Genomic DNA, 18,879 nt, shown 5'->3' with positions numbered 1-18,879 from the left:
CTCCCAACAGCCTACACAGGGCCCACTAGTCAACCTCACTTTCCAGGGCATGCCCAAGCTCAGCACACCAGCCTATGACGTACGCAAGAAAGTCTGTTGCCAGTGACGAAAGTGTCTCGTAACTGTCCATTAATTAGAAATACTACAGGTCTAATGGCAGAGGAATAGGTGAACTTAAGCTTGTTCTGACTTAAGCTGCTAACTAAAAATAACGTTCACAACTAAACACGCAACTCTCCGCTAAGCCAGGAACTGTACTATTGGGCATGAATCCTAGAAAAATGAGGGCTGTTCCCATAAGAACAGTGCACGAATCATACCAACTACATCTGTAACCAACTACATCTGTAATAGCCCAAATCTGTGGTCTATCCAGATTGCAACCTCTAAATGGCTCAGCAGCTAGACCTGGGGTGACGGTCCAGCAGCAGAACTGAGTGAAGTGGCCAGGTCCATCTCCAGAGAATCACACCAAGTGGAAGACACTAACCCAAAGGGTTGGCCGTGTGACTCACTGATAGGCCTTTTGAAATGCTGAAAACCAGTCACTGCTGGGAGTTACGGACTGGCTACAGCAGGGGAGGAGACGTAGGGTGGCCTGTGGGAGGTAACGTAGAATCCTTGCAGTAAGGAAGCTGGCTTGTGTCTGACTATATTCAGATCTTGTGTGACATACCGTTACAGTTCTGTATGATGTTCCTCGGAGGGAAGGGGTCATGTATATGTAGCTGAGACGTCTCTATATTATATCTCATAACTCACTGCATGCATACTTATTATTTCAAAGCAATGTACATTTAAAAGATGGAACAGACTAGAACAATAACAACAGTCCCACCCCAACCTCCCAAACCCCAGCCACAGGGTTCAAGCATCGAAGGACACAGCAGGGACAAGGAGAACTGGGAGACATGTGCTTAGTCATAAGTATGGCTCTGGAAGAAACAGGAGGAGTAGAAGGAGGCCGGAGGGAGCCACAGAAGGAGAGCAATGAGCAGAGAGAAGGTAAGTCCAGCCAGATTCCTCCATCAAGGTTGGGGGCAGGACATCTCATCTGCTGCAGCCATCATGTTGGGGAAACAGCTGTGGGAGTGGAGAACTGACTTTGTTAGGCCTAACCTAGGGACCATAGCTCTAAATGTGACCAAGTGCAACCCCTGATGACCTCACAGGCCCTGTGTCTAAGCCACTCGCCAACCACATTTCTTCCCAGGTCTTTCATTCTCTCCTCTGTCCACAGTTAGACTCCATGGCTGCCTGGGGAGCTGTTGTGGTCTCCTTGCTCCTGGAGACTGCTGGTATTTAGGAAATGTTGAACATGGCTAGGCTCTAGGCCTAGGCTATCTCCTTTTTAGCCTTTGCTTGCACTGCTATTTCCAGCAATAGGTTTACGTTTGAATTTTGCTCAAGTGAAGAATGGGCAATTAAAAATGAAGACGGCAAACCCTACGGTAATGCCCAGCCTCGAGCTCTTGGAGTCCTACCCTGAGCTTCAAAACCTGCCTGGGAGGTCTGCCTTCACAGCAAACACAGGGAAGCTGCTGCAGGTGGGCACGGAGGTGCTTCAGTCACACTTCTGCCTATGGCAAAAAGCCTCAAAGAATGCGCTGATCCAGCTGGACAAGAACATCTTGCAAACTACAGACTTGCCCCAAGTGCTCAAGGCTACATGCTCAGGCCTGCATGGTACCTCTGGGGAAGGCGGGGAAGGCGGGGAAGGCACATTCTTTCTCCAAATGCCCAGGTGTAAGGCCTGGCTTGTCAGCTGCAATTCTCCTTCCCACCAGCAGGTGACACTGTCTCCTGTCTGGAGGGGTACGGCGGGGGCCCTGGTGGCAACTGCCACCAGATTGAACGCCCGCTGGCTTTTTAGAGAACAATGGCTGCCTGTCATTATGAATAGTTGTCTCCTAGGCTGGGGCAAGGCCATGCTGGCATGAAGGCTGGCAGGGAGCTGCGGAAGGGGCCAGAAACAGGGGTGAGGAGGGTGGCTGGTAGGTGCAAGTGTAAAGGCTGCAGTAGTTTTCTTTTTTCTCCTGCTGTGTTCTGTGTCCTTCTACACATGCTCTAATGCTGAGCAAAGGGAGGCTCACTCTACTGCCTGGAAAACAGCCCACATCCTGTGTGTACATCCCTGCAGCTGCTACTTCCTTCCCGGTACTTTGGTACCTTGGCAAAAGGGTAGGAAAGGGAGTCATGCAGAGTAAGAGTCCATATTTTATAAACAAACTCTATCAAATGGTCTTGGGGCCTCTTGGCATTTCTCCCAGTTCCTGGGTTCCTCTGGTTGTGGTGGACCACTGTAGGGCTCCACCCACTGATGGCTGCTGTGCCGGCAGCAGCAGACACATAGCTTCCATCATGATTACAGAATCACTGACATCTAATGATCCCAACTAAGGTAAGTCATGGCAGGGGACCTAGACAACAGTTTTCCCCCCTCCACAGGTACACATGCCACTTTGCTAGGGGCCTCATGTTAGCTGAGGGGGGCAGCAAGTACAGGTGAGGTTGGCTGTGTGGCTGTGAACCACGTGTAAAGCAGGACTTGTTAAATAATCCCATAGTCATACGAATGGAACTTACAGATCATAAGAGCTTTCTCTTCCTCTTCTTCCTCCTCCTCCTCCTCTTGTTCAGGCAACCTCTTAAATTCCGAAAGGTCTGTCTGCAGCAGCCGGGAAATTGCCTCGTGGGTCACAGCCGCGGCAAATGATGGGGGAGCGTTCCTAGGGAGAAAACATGAGAGGTCGGGCTGGAGCCGCTCCTGGCATCCTTCACCTTGGAGATGGAGATGATGGCTCATACCTTCCTCTTGGTGTCATTATAAGCTGGTGATCTCTGTCTCCAGGAACCTGAAATAGGTATTTACACAACACCAGAGGCATGCCATTTGCTGGGATGTGTTGGGAAGGTAACCTTAAGGCGTGTGAACTCAGTGGCCAGGAACCCATTCTGATGCTCAAGCTGGTGACCCCTGGGACCAGGACATGCTACGGGCTGAACTGGAGCCCCCAATTTATATGCTGAGGTTTCTGTCTCAGACAAGAACTCTTGTAAGTTGGTTCAATGTGGATAGCACTAGTAAAGACGAGATTATGGTTGAGTAGGATGGACCTCTGCTTCAGTACGACTGGTTTGTGATACATATGAGGGCAGCCATGTGGCTGCAGGACAGGGACGCTGGGGTGAACCTACACACCAAGGAATGCCCATGACTGTCTGCAGAGCACCAGGAGCGCTCAGTCTGGGCACTTTCACCTTTATTTGGCTTCTATCCCATGAGACAATGATGATGATCATCAAGATGTCTGGTCTGTGCCCTTTGGGATGGTAGCCCCAGGAAACTGCTCCTGGTGGGTGGGTCCTAGTGACATCTTCTGACAGAAGACCCATGCTGACAGAAGATCCACAGTCTCTGAGCTGCTGGGTTTGTGGAGAAGGGGTATAGGGGTAAGCTAGGCTGTGGGCACGAGGAACTCTAGTCTGTTTTATTGAGGGATATGACAGTGTCGGATTGAGTTCTTAGATCTCTTTGAGCCTGTGGTGAATAGGCTGAATGGTGAATGCTGGTGATCAGTCTAGAGGCCAGGCCCGGCCTAAGGGCTGAGCAGGGAGCCTCGGTGTTAGAAAGGGACAGAACAGAACAGTGTTGGGAGCTGATCAAGAATGAGAGTGGGTCAAAGGGAAGGACAGACATTCAAACTAGATCTGAGCCATTGGACTGAGGGGAGCAGTAGCCCCACACTGAGTCCATCTGGGACAGGAGTTCAGGAGGCCTGGGGAGCTGTGAATATAGTCAGGCAGGAGAGAGCCGGAGGTGGAATGAAGGCTGGGAGGCCCAGCTCAGGCACAGTAGGCCAAGTAGAGAATAGCAAGTAAGGTTTCCATAGAGGGAAGGTACACTGTTCTGGAGTCACAGAAGAGAACGAAGAGCACAGAAGGGTGGAAAGAACTTTACCTCATGCTGACAGCAGTTGAGAGAGAAGAAATGTCAGTCTCCTGTTGGGCCTTGGACAGGCAGCACTGCACAGTGAATCAACTCCTGACTGAATCATATGGGATTACAGTTGTGAACTAGTCTGCCTGGTTTTTATGTATCTCTCCCTCTCTTCCTGTGTATGTGTGTAAATGTGCGTATGCATGTATAAATATGCATGTGTATGTATGTATATGTGTATGTGCACATGGACACATGTGAGAGCAGAGGCCAGAGGAAGATATCAGACATCCTGCTCTATGGCTCTCTGTTGGATTCTCTTGAGACAGGGTCACTCACTGAACCAAAAAGGTTGCCATTTGGGCTAAGCTGGCTGGCCCCTGAGTTCCTGGGATTTGCCTGTCTCTATCCCCTAATATCAGGGTTACAGGCACATGCAAACATGTCCAGCTTCTACAGGGTTACTGAATTTAGGTTTTCATGCGTGTACAACAAATGCTCTTACCCGTGGAAGCATCCATCTCCCCAGCCCTTCCCTCCCTCCCCCCCCCCTGTCTTTCTTTCTGTCTTTCTGTCTTTCTTTCTCTCTCTCTCTCTCTCTCTCTCTCTCTCTCTCTCTCTCTCTCTCTCTAAAAAACACAATGTCTCATGTTGCCTAGGCTGGCCTCAAGCTTGCTATGTAGCCAAGGCTGACTCTGAACTCTTAATTTTCCTACCTTTGCCTATTTAGGCAGAATGCTAAGGGTTACAGTCATACACCACCATGCTAGGCTAACACTTCAGCTTTAATGAGAACAATGACCTTCCAAGAGCCTGGTTGATGAGTCACATCCTAAGGGGACTGGCCATCTACTGATGGCCTTTGGTTTTAGAGAACTGGGAACTGATCACAGAGACTCCTGTCCCTGTCTTAGCTTTCTTTTTACTGTTTGAGCCACTCAGGCTGGCCTTCCATTTACCCTGGATCCCAGGCAGGCCAGAGCCTCAATCCTCCTGCATCAACCTCTTGAGTAGTTGAGATTATAGGCTCTGCTTCTGACAGTCTGTGGAACTGTACAATCAGCTGAATTTTTCAAAAGAGAGAGTGACTTACGGAGAGGCCTCTGGAAGAGGCTTTGCAAACAGCCAGCTGAAGTGGGGTGCAGTTCGGTGGTAAAGCACGTGCCTAGCTTGCCATATCTCCAGCCGCAGATAAAGAAGAGTACATAGTGAGTAAGCCGAGAACGAGTTCCCCGCTTTGTGGAATTTCCTGCCAGGCACTGGGTTTTCCATTTAGGGGCAGGGAAAGGGTACCTGCTCACTTGTGCTGATGAGGTCATGCTTAAGATTTTTGTCCACTGGCTGCTTCTGCTGCTGGGAGCAGGGAGGTGGCTTCCCCCTACAGAGACACAGACAATGCCTGGCCTCTAGCCATCGGCATTTCCTTCCTGGACAAGGCTTCTGCCTTATTGCAGGGACCCACCCATGGATGTGTCTGGAGGCCCTCAGTGCTGTCATCACACCAAGAATGTCAGTCCTGATCCTGGTTGTGGGAGTGGAGCTCTTAAACTTAGCTAGAGAATGCTGCTGGACCCAGGAAGTACACTCCTCAAGGGTCGCTAGGCGCCTACACTACCACAGGAGATGAAACCACATCTAGATAATTACAATGTAAGTTTTATATTTTGCTCCAGGACCTAAAGATGTGCCAATGAAATCAGAATAAGTGGAGAAGAAAGGAGAAGGAGTGTGCAGAGCCCAGAGCCCAGAGGTCGGAGTTCAGACTTCTAGGTGGTTTCAGAGGGAACACCAGTGAAAAATCTGAAGAAAAAACCAGTGGATCAACGTAGGAGAAGCCCTTTACAGCCACAACTCTAGATGGGCTATGAGGCACAAAATGACTATGTGTATGTATATGTATGTGCACATGCGTGTGTACATGTCTGAATGTGAATGCCTGGGACCTGCTGCATATGATGAAGATCACCCATGAGGCTAATACCACACGTAGGAGAAAATGCTAGAACAAAATCCATTTGGACAGTTGAAAAATACATTCAGCATAATATTGTATTAATTCCCATCCCCCAACCCCCAAAGACAGGGTTTCTCTGTGTAACTCTGGTTGTTCTAGAACTCACACTGTAGATCAGGCTGGCTTCAAACTCAGAGATCTGCCTGCCTCTGCTTCCCAAGTGATGGGATTGAAGGCATGCGCCACCGCTGCCTGGCTTGTACATTTTTATGGTACACTTATAGTCTGTTCAGTGGATAAACATAAGAGGTCTCTGGGGTTCTGGGCTACCCCCTCCATTTTCTTTGTTGTTTTAATTGATAAATCTTTATACAATATTCTGACCATGGTTTCCTTTTCCCAATCTCCTCCCCATTCAATTCCACTGCCTTCTGTGTCTATTGCTTTAGGAAACATGCAGGCAAATAAAAACAAAATAAAACAACACCTAAAGATAAAAAATGCTCAACAAAGCAATATGAGACAAAAAGAAAATCTTCAAAAATACCATTGTGTTGGCCATCTATAGTTGGGCCTGGGGTCCACCCTTAAGTGTGTTTTATATACCCAGAGAGACTCCCTCAGAGAAAACTAATTTTTCCTTTGCACATGGTTGTCAATTGAGATGGCTTCTTGGTTAGGGATGGGAGTCTGTGCTCACTTCCCCCTCCCTGTCAGTGCTGGGACCTTGTCTGACGTGAACCTGTGTAGACCCTGTGCATACAGCCATAGTCTCTCTGAGCTCATATGTGTACCAGTCCTGCTGTGTCTGGAAGACAGCTTCCATGGTGTTATCCACCCCCTCTGGTGTTTAGAATCTTTTGGCCCACCCAGTGCTGAACACAGACTTTTGCCCATCATTGACCATGCGTGTGTACCTCAAATGAGTCCTGGTCCTTCCTTTATCACATGCAACTCCACAGACCTGGGGCTCAGCAGTCCACCTTCATCATTCCTGCTCAGCCCAGCTCTGCTGTTGCTAGTGTCTGTCAACACCTTACCCCTTCCCATTTCACTTGCTGCTTCCATCCAGGTCTCCCTAGGAAAGCCCCTCCTCTGCACCGCCCATACCTGGGAACTGACGCTGTGGCTGAGAATACCCGCAGTGCCCCAGGCATAGGGATGTGTTCCTAGCCTAGGTCATGTGTCCTTGCCATCCCAGCAGGCAACTTTCCCTGTTCTGGGCTTGGTTCTCTTTCTGGACACTCCTGAGCCCTGCAGGTACCAATGTCCTTTGTCATAGATGTGTTAGATCCAGTGGCTTCTTTCTCCTGCTGTCTCCTTTTAGGAAGGCAGAATTTAGGAGCCTGCCCCTCACTTCAAGGCTTCTGACCATGAAATAGCCATTTTTTTCCCACCCTGAGGATTAGTTACTTTATACCACCTGTCTCCTGACTTGGAGAGCCACGTGGCCCGGCCTTGTCCAGACTATGAAGGCAGTCTCATAGCCCACTTACCTCTGCCTACAAACAGGCAGAAACAGGACTTCCAACTGAGCACCTGACTGGGCTCAACTGTGTACCCCTCAACAAAAGCCATGAAGAGCCAGTCCCAGAATGTGACTAACCTGGAACTGAAGTTTTTATAAATGCAGTTACAGTAAAGTGCAGTCATGCTGTGGCATGGTGGCCTCTAGCCCGTATCTGTTATGACCAGTATCCTTCAAGGAAGGAGATCAAAAAGAAAAAAATAGCTCAATCAGCAAATCACTTTTTTTCCCCTGAGTATGAAGACATGAGTTTAGATCCCCAAAAACCACGTAAAAACCTGAGTGCAAGGGTGCACATCTGCAGTCCCAATGATGGTGCGACAGGAGGCAGCGATATGGGTAGCCCTAGAAATTCAGGGGCCAACTAGCTCGGCCTACATGGTGAAGGTCCAGGCCAGTGGGGGACAGTTTAAACAAAAGATGAACTGATACCCAAGATTCTCCTCTGGTCCTTGTGTGAATGCTGTGCATACCCATACAAAGTAAATTTAAAAAGAAGTGAGGTTGCACAGACAGGGAAGACTCACCAGAGATGTGAGTCGGTAAGCCAAGCAACATGAAGCAGTCACAACCAGAGATAGGCCTAGAACACCAGCCTCCGTGGCCTTCGGCAAACCAAGGCCTTGTTCATATCTTGATTTTGGATTTCTGGCCCTTAGACCTGTCGAAGGATAAACTTGTGTTTCAGCTGCCCAGACTGCAATACTTTGTCACGTGGCCACAGGACATCTACAAAGGAACTTCCTTATCTCTAAGTTGCACTTTCTGTTACTGCAATTACTTTCCAACAATGGGTTGAAAACATTTCATTGAAACTGAATGCTCATAAACTAAATGGTCTGGATAGATAGCTCAGTGGTTAAGAACGCTTGCTGTTCTTCTAAAGGACCTGGGTTCTGTACCCAGTATCTACAGGGTGGCTTACAACCAGCTGCAGGCAGGCAAGTGGTGCCTCTAAATACTCAGGCAGAACACTCATGCATATACAATGAAATAAGTTAAAAAAAAAAAAAAAGGGCCAAGTGTAGAAATAAGAAATAAATAACTTTAGAACTGTGCACTGTTCTGAGATTCTGAGTAGCAGGATGGAAACTTAGCCATGTGCTTGTCCTATGGGGAATGGTAGTCATGTCTGTCCAGTGCACCTGCCCACTGGTCATTCAGCAGCTGTCTTAGTACCACAGTGCCTAAAAGGCCCTCATTTTGTCTAGTAATAGCCACAAAGCACAGGAGTAAAATGTTGCATTCAGATGGTGAAGACAGAACATAAAGTATCTCCTTTAAATGAGATGGTGGAAGTTCTCCACATAATAAGGAAAAGAAACAAAAGAAATCCATAAATACCCCCTGCCCAAATGAGTCTTCTATTTGTAAAACTGAAAGACAAAGCAGCATGGTCTAGTGTTGCTTATCATATACTTAGGAGACGGTACTATGACAGGGCCCACCCCTCTCTAAACTTTCAGGCTCTACTGGAACTACAGGTAAGGGCTACCACACCCTCTCACAAGACCCAGGCAGGCTCAGCGTCAGCACATGATGGGCAGTGCTGCATCCTGTTCCTGTCCATCAGGCTCTTTTGAGGTAGCCCATGCCTACCTGCTGCCCAGGAAGCCCATTGCCAGTTCAGTCAGCTCAGCCTCCACCTCTTCCTGGCTCAGGACTGTCCCTGGGACCTTCCATGGCAAAGGGCTCTCCAGGCTCAATGGGGCTGGGAAGTCTTGGAGGAGTGCGTCCAGGAACCCTGAGATCTCGCTGTCACAGGCCATCTGGCTGCTGTTTTGTGGGGCTCCAGAGGCCATGCCCAGAGCATTCCTGGGGGCTTGCAGCTAGGCAAGAGATGGTCTCCAGTCAAGTCTTCACTCTGGGAAGAAATGTCACAGTTAGCAATATCACAGGGTGACAGCTGGGTGACATGGAGTGCACATGTCTTGCCTTGTTTGTCTCTTTACCCAAGCACTGGGCCTCATGGTCCAGGGGACGCACTTAATGGAGTGGTAATCCCACTTAGAAACAGACATGGGTTCACGAGGAGAAGCATGCATGCCATGCCTAGGGAATATCCTCAGGAGGTGGTATCAGAAGCGGGGCATGAAGACATCTCATAGAAGTGACAGAGGGAATGCATGTTCCCTGCAGAGTGGCAGGTATCACCAGAGGCAAGCAGGACAGGGACACCAGGACCTGGTTATCAGGTAGGTAACAGGGTTCAAACAGATGACAATAACTGACCAGCTGGTAGAAAGAGGTATTTGTATGTATATATACAAATATACATACACGTGTGTGTGTGTGTGTGTGTGTTTACATCTATATCTCCAGCTATAAAGATGGTGGAAAAAAGAAGAGCTGATACACAGCAGCCATCAGTGCAGAACTATTTGGGAGACAAAGCAAATTAGGTGTGGTACTGGAAATGGAGCCCAGGGTCTTATGCACGCAAGGCAAGCCCAGTGGTGCTATCAGCCCTTTCTGCCTTTCTTTCTTTTTTCCTTTAAATTTTTAAAGATTTATTTATTTATTTATTTTATTTATCACATACATATTTATCATACACACACACACACACACACACACACACACACACACAGTTGCTCTTTTCAGACACACCAGCAGAGAGCATCGGATCCCATTACAGATGATTGTGAGCCACCATGTGGTTGCTGGGAATTGAACTCAGGACCTCTGGAAGAGCAGTCAGTGCTCTTAACCACTGAGCCAGCTCTCCAGCCCTCTGCCTTTCTTTTCTGGCCTCCTGTGATGTGCTTTGGTCCTGCTCTCCCATTGCTCTCTCTAGTGTTGGAGTAAAGCTCCACTTCCCACTACACCTGGGCAGACAACCTTCCTGCCAGTATGTGCTCACACAGGCCTGTCTGCAGCTGGTGCTTCCTGTCAGGGGCACTCCAGGCCTAGTGTGGCTGCCCACTCACTTTACCCTCTGAGGGCGATACTTAATCTCCTGGCTCAGGGACTTCCATTAGGAAAGAGCCCAGTGTGTTCATCATCAGAGGAAACAACAGCACTCTTTAAGGTGATAAAAAGGACAAGATGCTGAGCACCCTAAGTTCTAGGCAGGAGAACCTGGAGAGCAGCTTCTTCAGAGTCCAAATCCCTCTGGAGGCCTTTCAGGTCCTAACTACTAAACGAACCAGGCAGAAAGAAAGGTAAGACTTCTAGAACCATCAGACCTGGAACAACCACGGATGGTGCCTCCAAACTTTGCCAGCAGCAAGGGCTGCGATGTGAGACAGGTGAGGAAATCCTGAAGAACTAATCTGAGCTAATACACTGCAGCAAAGGCTGTTGTCACGTAGGTCACCAACTTCTAACAAGCGAAATAAGAGTAGAAGACAGAGGGGATGGGGCGGCCTCTCAGTTGGCAGACTGCCTGCTTGGCAAGCACAAGGCCCCGGGTTCAGTCCCAGCACCACATAAACCAGGTATGGTAGTGTACACCTGCTTCCCTACAAGTGAGAGGTAGAGATATAAGTTTCAGAACTTCAAGACTATCCTGGGCTACGTACAGTCATGGGCCAACCTGGAACACACGAGACTCTGTTTCAAATAACACAAAACTAAACAAAATACAAAGAGAGAAGTAGATAAAGGAAGGGTTCCAGTGTCATGTTACACAGCAGTACTCAGGGTATAAAAGGAAAGGCTTGGTGTGACAGGAATACTGTCGACTTGACAGGTCCTACAATTACTGAAGGGACAAGCCATGTCTGTGAGGGATTCTCTGGGTTACATTAACTGAAGTGGGAAGGCCAACTGTGGGTGGTACCATCCTATCAGCTGGGGCCCCATGCTCAACCATGGAAGTGTGTGAGCTGAGCCAGCATCATTTCAGGTTGCCTTACTATGGATGCAACGTGACCAGCTCTCTTCCCAGGATTGTGTTGAGACCATAGCCTGTATTTCTTGAAACGAAACAAAACGAAACGAAACGAAACAAAACAAACAAACAAAAAACCCCCTTCTTTCCTTAAATTGCTTTGGTCATGTTTTGTCTTTTGCTTGTTTTTGAGATAGGCTTTCTCTGTGCAGCCCTGGCTGTCCTGAAACTTTCTCTGTAGACCAGGGTGGTCTGGAACTCACAGAGATCTGCCTGCCTCTGCTTTCCAAATGCTGGGATTAAAGTCCTGGGCCACCATTGCTGGTTTGTCAAGTGGTTTTTTGTAACAAGAAAAGTAATTGATACAAGTGATAAGCAAAATCAACACTTCTCTTTTCTTTCAAAGGCTGAAATCAAGAGCTAATTTGTTTTAAAAAGATACATACAAAGAAGACATAGGCTGCTGCTGGCACCTGCGGATAATCCCAGCATTCAGGAAGGGCAGGCAAGAAGGTTGCTGCAAGTCTGAGGGCATACTGGTCTGCATAGCAATTGCCAAGTTAGACCCAGCTACAGATGGAGATGCTGTGTCAAACCCCACACAGCCTCCAACACTGGACAGAGTGAAGGGATGTGGCAGGGGCAGGGTCTACAGTAGCCAGCCTGAGCTCATCCGGGAGAGTGATAAGGCACAACTCAGTTTAAGTGACTGAGAGGTGACAGGCTTTCTGCTGCTCTTGCAAACAGAGGGAACTGGAGATCAGAGCAGAAGCAGAAAGACAAATGAGGAGGAGGACCACAGAGCTTCACTTCAACCTTCCTGTTCTTTGTGTGTCTGTGTGGAGTCAATCCCACCAGTCTCCTCTCCTACGTGCTCACCACCCAGGTACTTCCCTTTCCTTTAAGTAGCTGCTCTGCCCCTGGGCCACTCTTGGAGGTGAGGGGTTACCTTTTCCCAGTGTCTGTTTCTTGGGCCATATCCAAAGTGTTAAAAGAAGCTTTGTAAATAAACAAAACTACAGCTATAGTACTTTTTAATTGAAGGTTATGTTGCTGGAGTTAAAACTTACTGTCTACATTCACATTTAATGAAGTTAATAAAGTGTAGCTTGGGTTACAAAGACCAAGCAGGTAAAAAGACAGCATGTAATTAAAGCAAAGAAGGAAAGAGCAGGGTGGGAACAGGAAGATGCAATTTACTCAAAGGTAAGATAGAAAAGAAGAGAGGGAGCCCTGGGCAGGGGCTGGAGAGTGAGGGACAGAGGTGGCATTAATTTCTGAGAGGACCAGGCCAAGGGTCACATCGTACCCTACCCACCAACTGCAGAAGTGTGAATACTGTGAAGCATTTGGGTATTTATCCCTTGCAATTCTATAGGCCCTAGAGGTACCAAACTCCCAGCAGTGCTAAACGGGCTAACATGAAGTTATGACTGAGACCACAGTGAGAGGACAGCATGCTCACACCTCAGAGTACACAGAGAGCCCACAACATCACCCTACCTGGTACTACCTCTGCTAGATGTTTTAGAAGGCAGGTGCTTCTTTGTAACCTTTGCCCTTGGGCTGCTTCCTGGATCTGGATCCCTTCCCCACAGTCCACCTGTCTTTCTTGGAGGCTGGGCTCGTCTCTGCACTGCAGGACTAGAAAACCTTTCATGTCCATGGCTATACTGCTCTTACTGCCCTGTGCCTGTGCTTCAGGCTCAGGACCTGTTATGGGCCCAAGGCTGTCTGCACCATGCATGCTGAGGGGGCCTGGGTGCCAAGCATGGCACAACACCATGCTCATGGTCTTGTGCAAGGCTCTGCTTGCATCTGTTGGCCTACAGGGCCTGGACAGACTGTCTACTTGTACTAGAAAGGCAGTATACTCAGAGACATTCTGTTTGCTGCGGGCACTCAAGACATATTTCACATTGTGTGGCTTGGGGCACAAATGAAGAACCAGGTCACACTTTTCTTTCTTTGGGGTCAAGCTCAGGCAAAGAAAAAGAGTAATATTCTTTCCCATTTACCTTTTCCCCAGTAAGCTCTTAGAGCTGATGCATGCCTTTCTAAGGGAACAAAATAACCCTGCTCGAGAGAAAGGATTTGATGGTGTCAGAAAATACTGGTGAAGGGCGTGGCCTCACGGGGATGCCGGGATGGGAGAGTGGTAGCTAGCTGGCTTGGTCAGCTGGACAAAGGAACCTGGGGAGAAGCAGGGGTGGGCAGAAGTGCTAGGCATGGGGCAGAGGGGCTGTTTGATTTCAACAGCATCCATACAGTTGCAAAAGACTCAGAGAGAAAGATGTGCATGAGTGTGTGCAAGTCACTAAGCAGGGCTGCACTGCCTTGATTGGTTTGGCTAAACTGACACTTGGCTGGTTCCTCCTGGTTCTAGGACTTGTGCCTCTCTGTATGTATGAGCTAGCAGTTGCTCCTCAGACTCTGAACTTGTGATCTTCGTGTCTCCTCCTTGCCAGCATTGGGATCACCGGTGTGCACACATCTGATGTATGTGGTGCTGGAACTGATCATGCATGCTAGGCAAGCAGTGTAGCAATAGAGCTTTATCCCAAGCCTCCTCCCCACAACTCTGATTTCTCTATTTGTAACTAGCTTCTAGAGATAGTTTGGTGTAAATCCTTCTAGATCTTAACCAATCTTTTACTATACACATGGAAAAGATTTTATTTATATTTTAAATGCTTATTATAAATATTGTAGCAAAATATACATTAAAAAACTATCGCATTAGCTTGGCATGGTGGTTCATGCCTATAATCCTACCACTTGGGAAACTGAAGGAAAACCTGGGCTACTGAGTAAAACCTTGTCTCAAAAAACCAAAACCAAACCAAACCAAGCAAAAATTAAAACACCCTCCCCCAAACAAACAAAAACCAGAGAATGTGGAGTAAGGTTTGGGAGGGTAATTCAGTTGGTAGATACTTGCCTTGAAGGCACAGGCCCTGGGTTCATCTATAAAACTGGACGTGGTGGTGAACACATGCAAGTCCAGAGCTTGGGGGATAGAGCCAAATGGAGATGGGTTACAAGTTCAAGTCCAGGCTTAGCTATATTTTGAATTGGAGGCCACCCTGTCTCAACAAAACAAAACAAAACAAAACAACAATGCCAAAACCCACTTTAAGAATATTTTTCTTTCTGCTGGTGCTGGAGATTTAACTTACAGGTCCTGTGCATGCTGAACATGCAGCCCACCTCGCCCATGTCTACTCCCCACTTTTGCCATCTTTCATGGGCTGTTCTGTGGCATCAAGCCATATTAGTGTGCAGCCATTTTTCTTTTGAAAGGCTTGGTAATTTTCAAGGGATCCTAAGCTTCATGTGGTCAGTGTCCCGGGTCCTTTGTGCTCAGCAGGGCTGCATGGCCACTGGAGTGTGATAAGTAGCCTGAGGCCTGGGGCTCACACAGGAAATGAAAACTCTCCCTTAGTACACTGGGTAGCAAAGACAGCCTTCAAGACAAGCCTGGCTCCAGGTGACAACACAGAGGAATTCTGAAAATTAATCCGTTGTGGAAGGTTAACGTTTTGTTTACGTCTCAGAACTCAAAGACAAACACATGCCATCAGGCCATACTGCAGCTGGAAAAAACCAGGGCTAGGAGGAAAGTGTTACTCTAGGGTCACAAATATGAGCTGTCACCAAAGCAGGACTCAGTTGAGGACTCCGGTGCCCAGTGACTTGGACACTTCCACCCCAGTTTGCTGCCGAGTAAAAGTAAAATTTGACGACGGGAGGGATATGAGCTTAGAGACCATGGGCTCTCGTTCAGTTCCTCATGTGGGTACAGTTCACAGGGCTGTCCCAGGGCACACTGAACACATCTGTTAATCAAGGGCCTCGAAATAGAAGGCCTTGGTGGATGGAGCAGACCACTGCCTTCCACTGGGCCTCACTACATGTTAGTCTCTGCAGAAGTCCCTACAGTGCCTTTTCTCCTCATTACACGGAGAGCTTAGGAGCTGGCCTGAGACCACACAGCTATAACGGTGAAGACCCAGCCTCTCCGGACTGAGGCTCTACCGCAACCTGACTAGGTTGTGCCTCCATAGCAGGTGTTAACGAAAACACTAGCTTTAAATACACTCAGGGACACTACTGGGCTGGGCATTCAGGTTAAAAATGTGGTCCCAGACCGGGTCTTCACTGGTAGGGCTGAGGGCAGGGCTAAGGGCCTAGCCCACATGCTTCTGGAAGGTAAAAAGAGGAGAGATCCTTGAAGACAGGACTATCACCCCTTGGTACTTTGTTTTGCCTCACAGCTATCAGCCTCCTCCTGGACCTCAGTTCAGTCACACCCTTATGGGGTTAATGGATTCCCAGTTCCGTGCCTTTAGTTCCCTATGTTTTGCCACCAGTTTCTCAGGGTCCCGCCGGCTTGCTCGGATCTTTTGCTCACTGCTATCCCCAAATCCCATGGGCTCGAGCACCCAAAACCCGTCTTGGCCTTAATGCTTTCTCACTTCTCCATTTCATCCTCAGTCTCATTTCACTCTCGTGCACCTCAGGCCCCCACATGACCCCCACCTTAGTCCGAGTCTTCCACCCTCACCCTCGCTCCTCATCCCTAGCGTCCCGCGGGCCTCACCTGCCAGCCTGCCGCAGTGTTCCCCACGAGCTGCTCTGGGCCAGCCCCGCCTACTTCCCGTCCTGGGCGCCGCAGGCTCCGCGCAAGCGCAGTCAGGCCTCGGGCGCGCCTCTGCTGCCTCCTGGCGGTCCCTCTGCCCTCTTGTTTCGGGGAAGACAAGAGCCCCATTCGCCAGTGCGTTGCTACACTTCTCTAGCCTTGACTAGGCAGAAAGCAGTACTTGCTTCACAATGCTCAGTCATTGCTTCACAGCGTGTGTGGTGATCAGTCGCAGGGCAGGGATGCAGCTCCATACTGCCCAGGATTGATGCCACACATCAGAGACGAGGTGTGTTCCGCTGGGTCATGTGTTTATTTTTAAATAGAGGGTCATGGGATTGTTTTCTTTGAAATTCAAAGGAAATAAACCCTTTAGGAAACGTTTTAATGTATAACATTATATTCATTTTATACCAATGCCTGTGTACAGTGTGGAGAGTACCCCTTCAAGTTTCATTGTGGTCCTGCCACAGGCCCCAGGCTCCTTTGTGGTCAGGGTCCCAGGCTCTTTGTGTTCAGCAGGACTACTGCATGGCTGCTGAGAATTGGATAAGCAGCTTGAGCCCTGCGGCTATAAAACAGGAAATGAAACACTTCCTTAATACACTGGGTAGCAAAGGCATTCTAAAAGACAAGGTTGGCTCCAGGTTGTCACTTGGCTTTTAAAGCAATTGTTTGTTGTTTATGTTTCAGAACTGTGCTGACAAGCACAGGCCATCAGACCATGTCTTAGGGACTCTTTACTAGTTGGAAGGCTTCAGGGAAGCTATGAGACTAGAGAACCAATAGATGGCTGCTCTGCAAGGAAATCACCTGTGTGTGTGTGTGTGTGTGTGTGTGTGTGTGTGTGTGTTGGCATGGTGGGGAGAGTGTCTGCCTGTTATGCAAGAAATAGGGTCCTGATTCATTCAACCTGAGCAAGGTTTGAGGCCATTTATAACCTGATGAGGTAGAGGGTGACACACAGAGAAGACAGCAAAAGTAGGCACGAGGAACCTGTCTCTGTTAGGCTCTAGGCCAAGGACATATCTATAACATACCTTTTCCTGAAGTTGCTGTCACCATGGTTAGTCTTGTCTGCAGTGCACTATTACCAAAGCTTTTACTCTTGTCAAATTCCCAGGATTAGTTATACCAACCAGCTTAGTTCAAACCTGTGCTTCTTCAGCAAAGCACAGCAAGCTGTGGTGTAGAACCAGGAGGTCCCAGAGTGCTCAGTTCTAGGTCTCCCATCTATGCTCTCTTTCCCAGTCCCCTAAATCCTTTTCCAGAAACCTGTTCTGAGCACTCTGAGAGTGGATGCAAACAATCTCCCTACCACACTAGCCCCTATCACTCTTCTCAGAGACTGGATATATCACTTGGGCTTTAAAACCCTCAATGATGCCTGTGACCTCAGGAAAGGACCCCCAAACCTTTCATTCCAGACTCCCAGGCTCTTTACAATGGGGGTACAACTTGATAATACTTCCTTTTAAAGGTGGCTGTTATGATTTGAATCTGAAGTCTCTTGAAAGCTTGGGCTTTTGGCCAGTGACTGGATCATCACGACTCTAACCTTATCAGCAGATCAGTCTATTGGATTCATCATTTATAATAATGACATTATAAGGAGACAGTTAAAACTAGAACGGAGGAAGGTCAGAGTATGTGTGTCCTGGAAGAGTGTGTATCTCCCTTCAGTCCCTGGAAAGGTCTATTTTTGCCAATTTTCCTCTCTCCTCTACTTGGCTACCAGAGATGACTTAAGCTTTGCCCAAATCCACCTTTCTTCCTTTAAATTTTGCTCAGTTTTTTTTTTATCACAGTGAGGAAAGGTGATTAATGGGATGTTGGCTCTTTCTTAAGTATTACTGTTTCTCATGGGGCTAGAAAGGAATGATGTATAGCTACAGCTAAGCTCCATGGCGCCCTCTACAGCGCTGGGAGGGTGTTGCACTTGATGAAACAGACTTCCTCATGTTAGTGTGCACCGCAATCTCAAGGTAACAGAACCGGACCTGCAGTGCCTGGGGGGACAAAGCACTGGAGGGCTAGCCTGTGAGACACAGGTCGCCCTGCAGCTCTGACCTCATCAGCTTCCAGAGCAGAAAAGGTGATGCCTAGGAACACAGCTGCTCTGAAGACAGTTCACCTCTCGTCCTAACTGTTCTTGGCTGACAGGTTAGCAATGATAATGAGGCTGTACAGATGGGGGATGGAGGAGGTGATGGGGCCAGGAGTTTATAGAGCATAGCTTAGGTAGCTAAGGGTGTCTCCTGGAGTTTAGTTCCACACAAAAGGGGCAATTTCAGGGAAAAACAAAGGGACACATTAAGAGGCCCATGTGGGTTGAAACCTCAGTATAGAATTTTAAAGATGGGAGCAGGGTGGGGGTGGAGGGGCTGGAGAGATGGCTCAGCAGTTAAGAGCACTGACTGCTCTTCCAAAGGTCCCGAGTTCAATTCCCAGCAACCACATGGTGGCTCACAACCATCTGTGATGGAATCTGATGCCCTCCTCTGGTGTGTCTGAAGGCACACAGTGTACTTGTCATATACATAAAATAAACAAATAAAATATTAAAAAAGAATTTTAAAGATGGAATAAATAGTCTGGGTTTAAGGCCTGTAGGGCAGTCTTTTCCTCAAGTCTAAACTAATCACACAATGAATCGGTCTGTGTTCCTGGAGTCTACTCAAGATGGAATTGGGACAAATGGGCAGAATAGCAAAGCCACAGCTTTGTGCTAGGCACTCGATCTGAGATGTGGCTTATTCAGGGACCAGATTCTGACTGCAGTGGAGAGGACAGACTCCTAGTGTCCTTTTTGTTCTATAGCTTATTTCTCTGTGTCCCATTCCACCAGCCAGGGAGCTGTACAGAAACACAGCTTCCGGGGCCACGGCCTGTGGGCAGCTTTCCCAAGTTGTCTATCGCCTCTTCTTCTGTTGTATGTTCTTCTATGGTTGTCAGGGCTCAGGTGGGAAGTCTTGGTGGA

At 48.3% G+C, this 18,879-nt stretch overlaps 1 protein-coding gene across 4 annotated transcripts in view; it reads right to left on the bottom strand.

The window, feature by feature from the left end:
* Ppm1f (protein phosphatase, Mg2+/Mn2+ dependent 1F) overlaps positions 1–16,021 on the bottom strand; it is a 28,521-nt gene extending 12,500 nt beyond the window's left edge. The window contains exons 1-3 of one of the 4 annotated variants that reach the window (XM_034515908.2): positions 15,861–16,021; positions 9,022–9,286; positions 2,587–2,729 (exon numbers count right to left, since the gene is read on the bottom strand). In XM_034515908.2, the coding sequence (XP_034371799.1) occupies positions 2,587–2,729; positions 9,022–9,224 (346 nt within the window). In that variant the 5' untranslated portion in view covers positions 9,225–9,286; positions 15,861–16,021. Of the gene's footprint in view, positions 1–2,586; positions 2,730–2,808; positions 4,383–5,033; positions 5,284–9,021; positions 9,287–15,860 lie in introns of those variants that run through there. The other 3 variants (XR_013113450.1, XM_076942527.1, XM_076942528.1) reach the window with 3 other exon arrangements.
* Between the last annotated feature and the right edge of the window lie 2,858 nt (positions 16,022–18,879).

The sequence above is a fragment of the Arvicanthis niloticus genome, chromosome 12, assembly GCF_011762505.2.
Source record: "Arvicanthis niloticus isolate mArvNil1 chromosome 12, mArvNil1.pat.X, whole genome shotgun sequence".
NCBI classification, from domain to species: domain Eukaryota; kingdom Metazoa; phylum Chordata; class Mammalia; order Rodentia; family Muridae; genus Arvicanthis; species Arvicanthis niloticus.
This window is presented reverse-complemented; position numbering and strand designations above follow the sequence as displayed.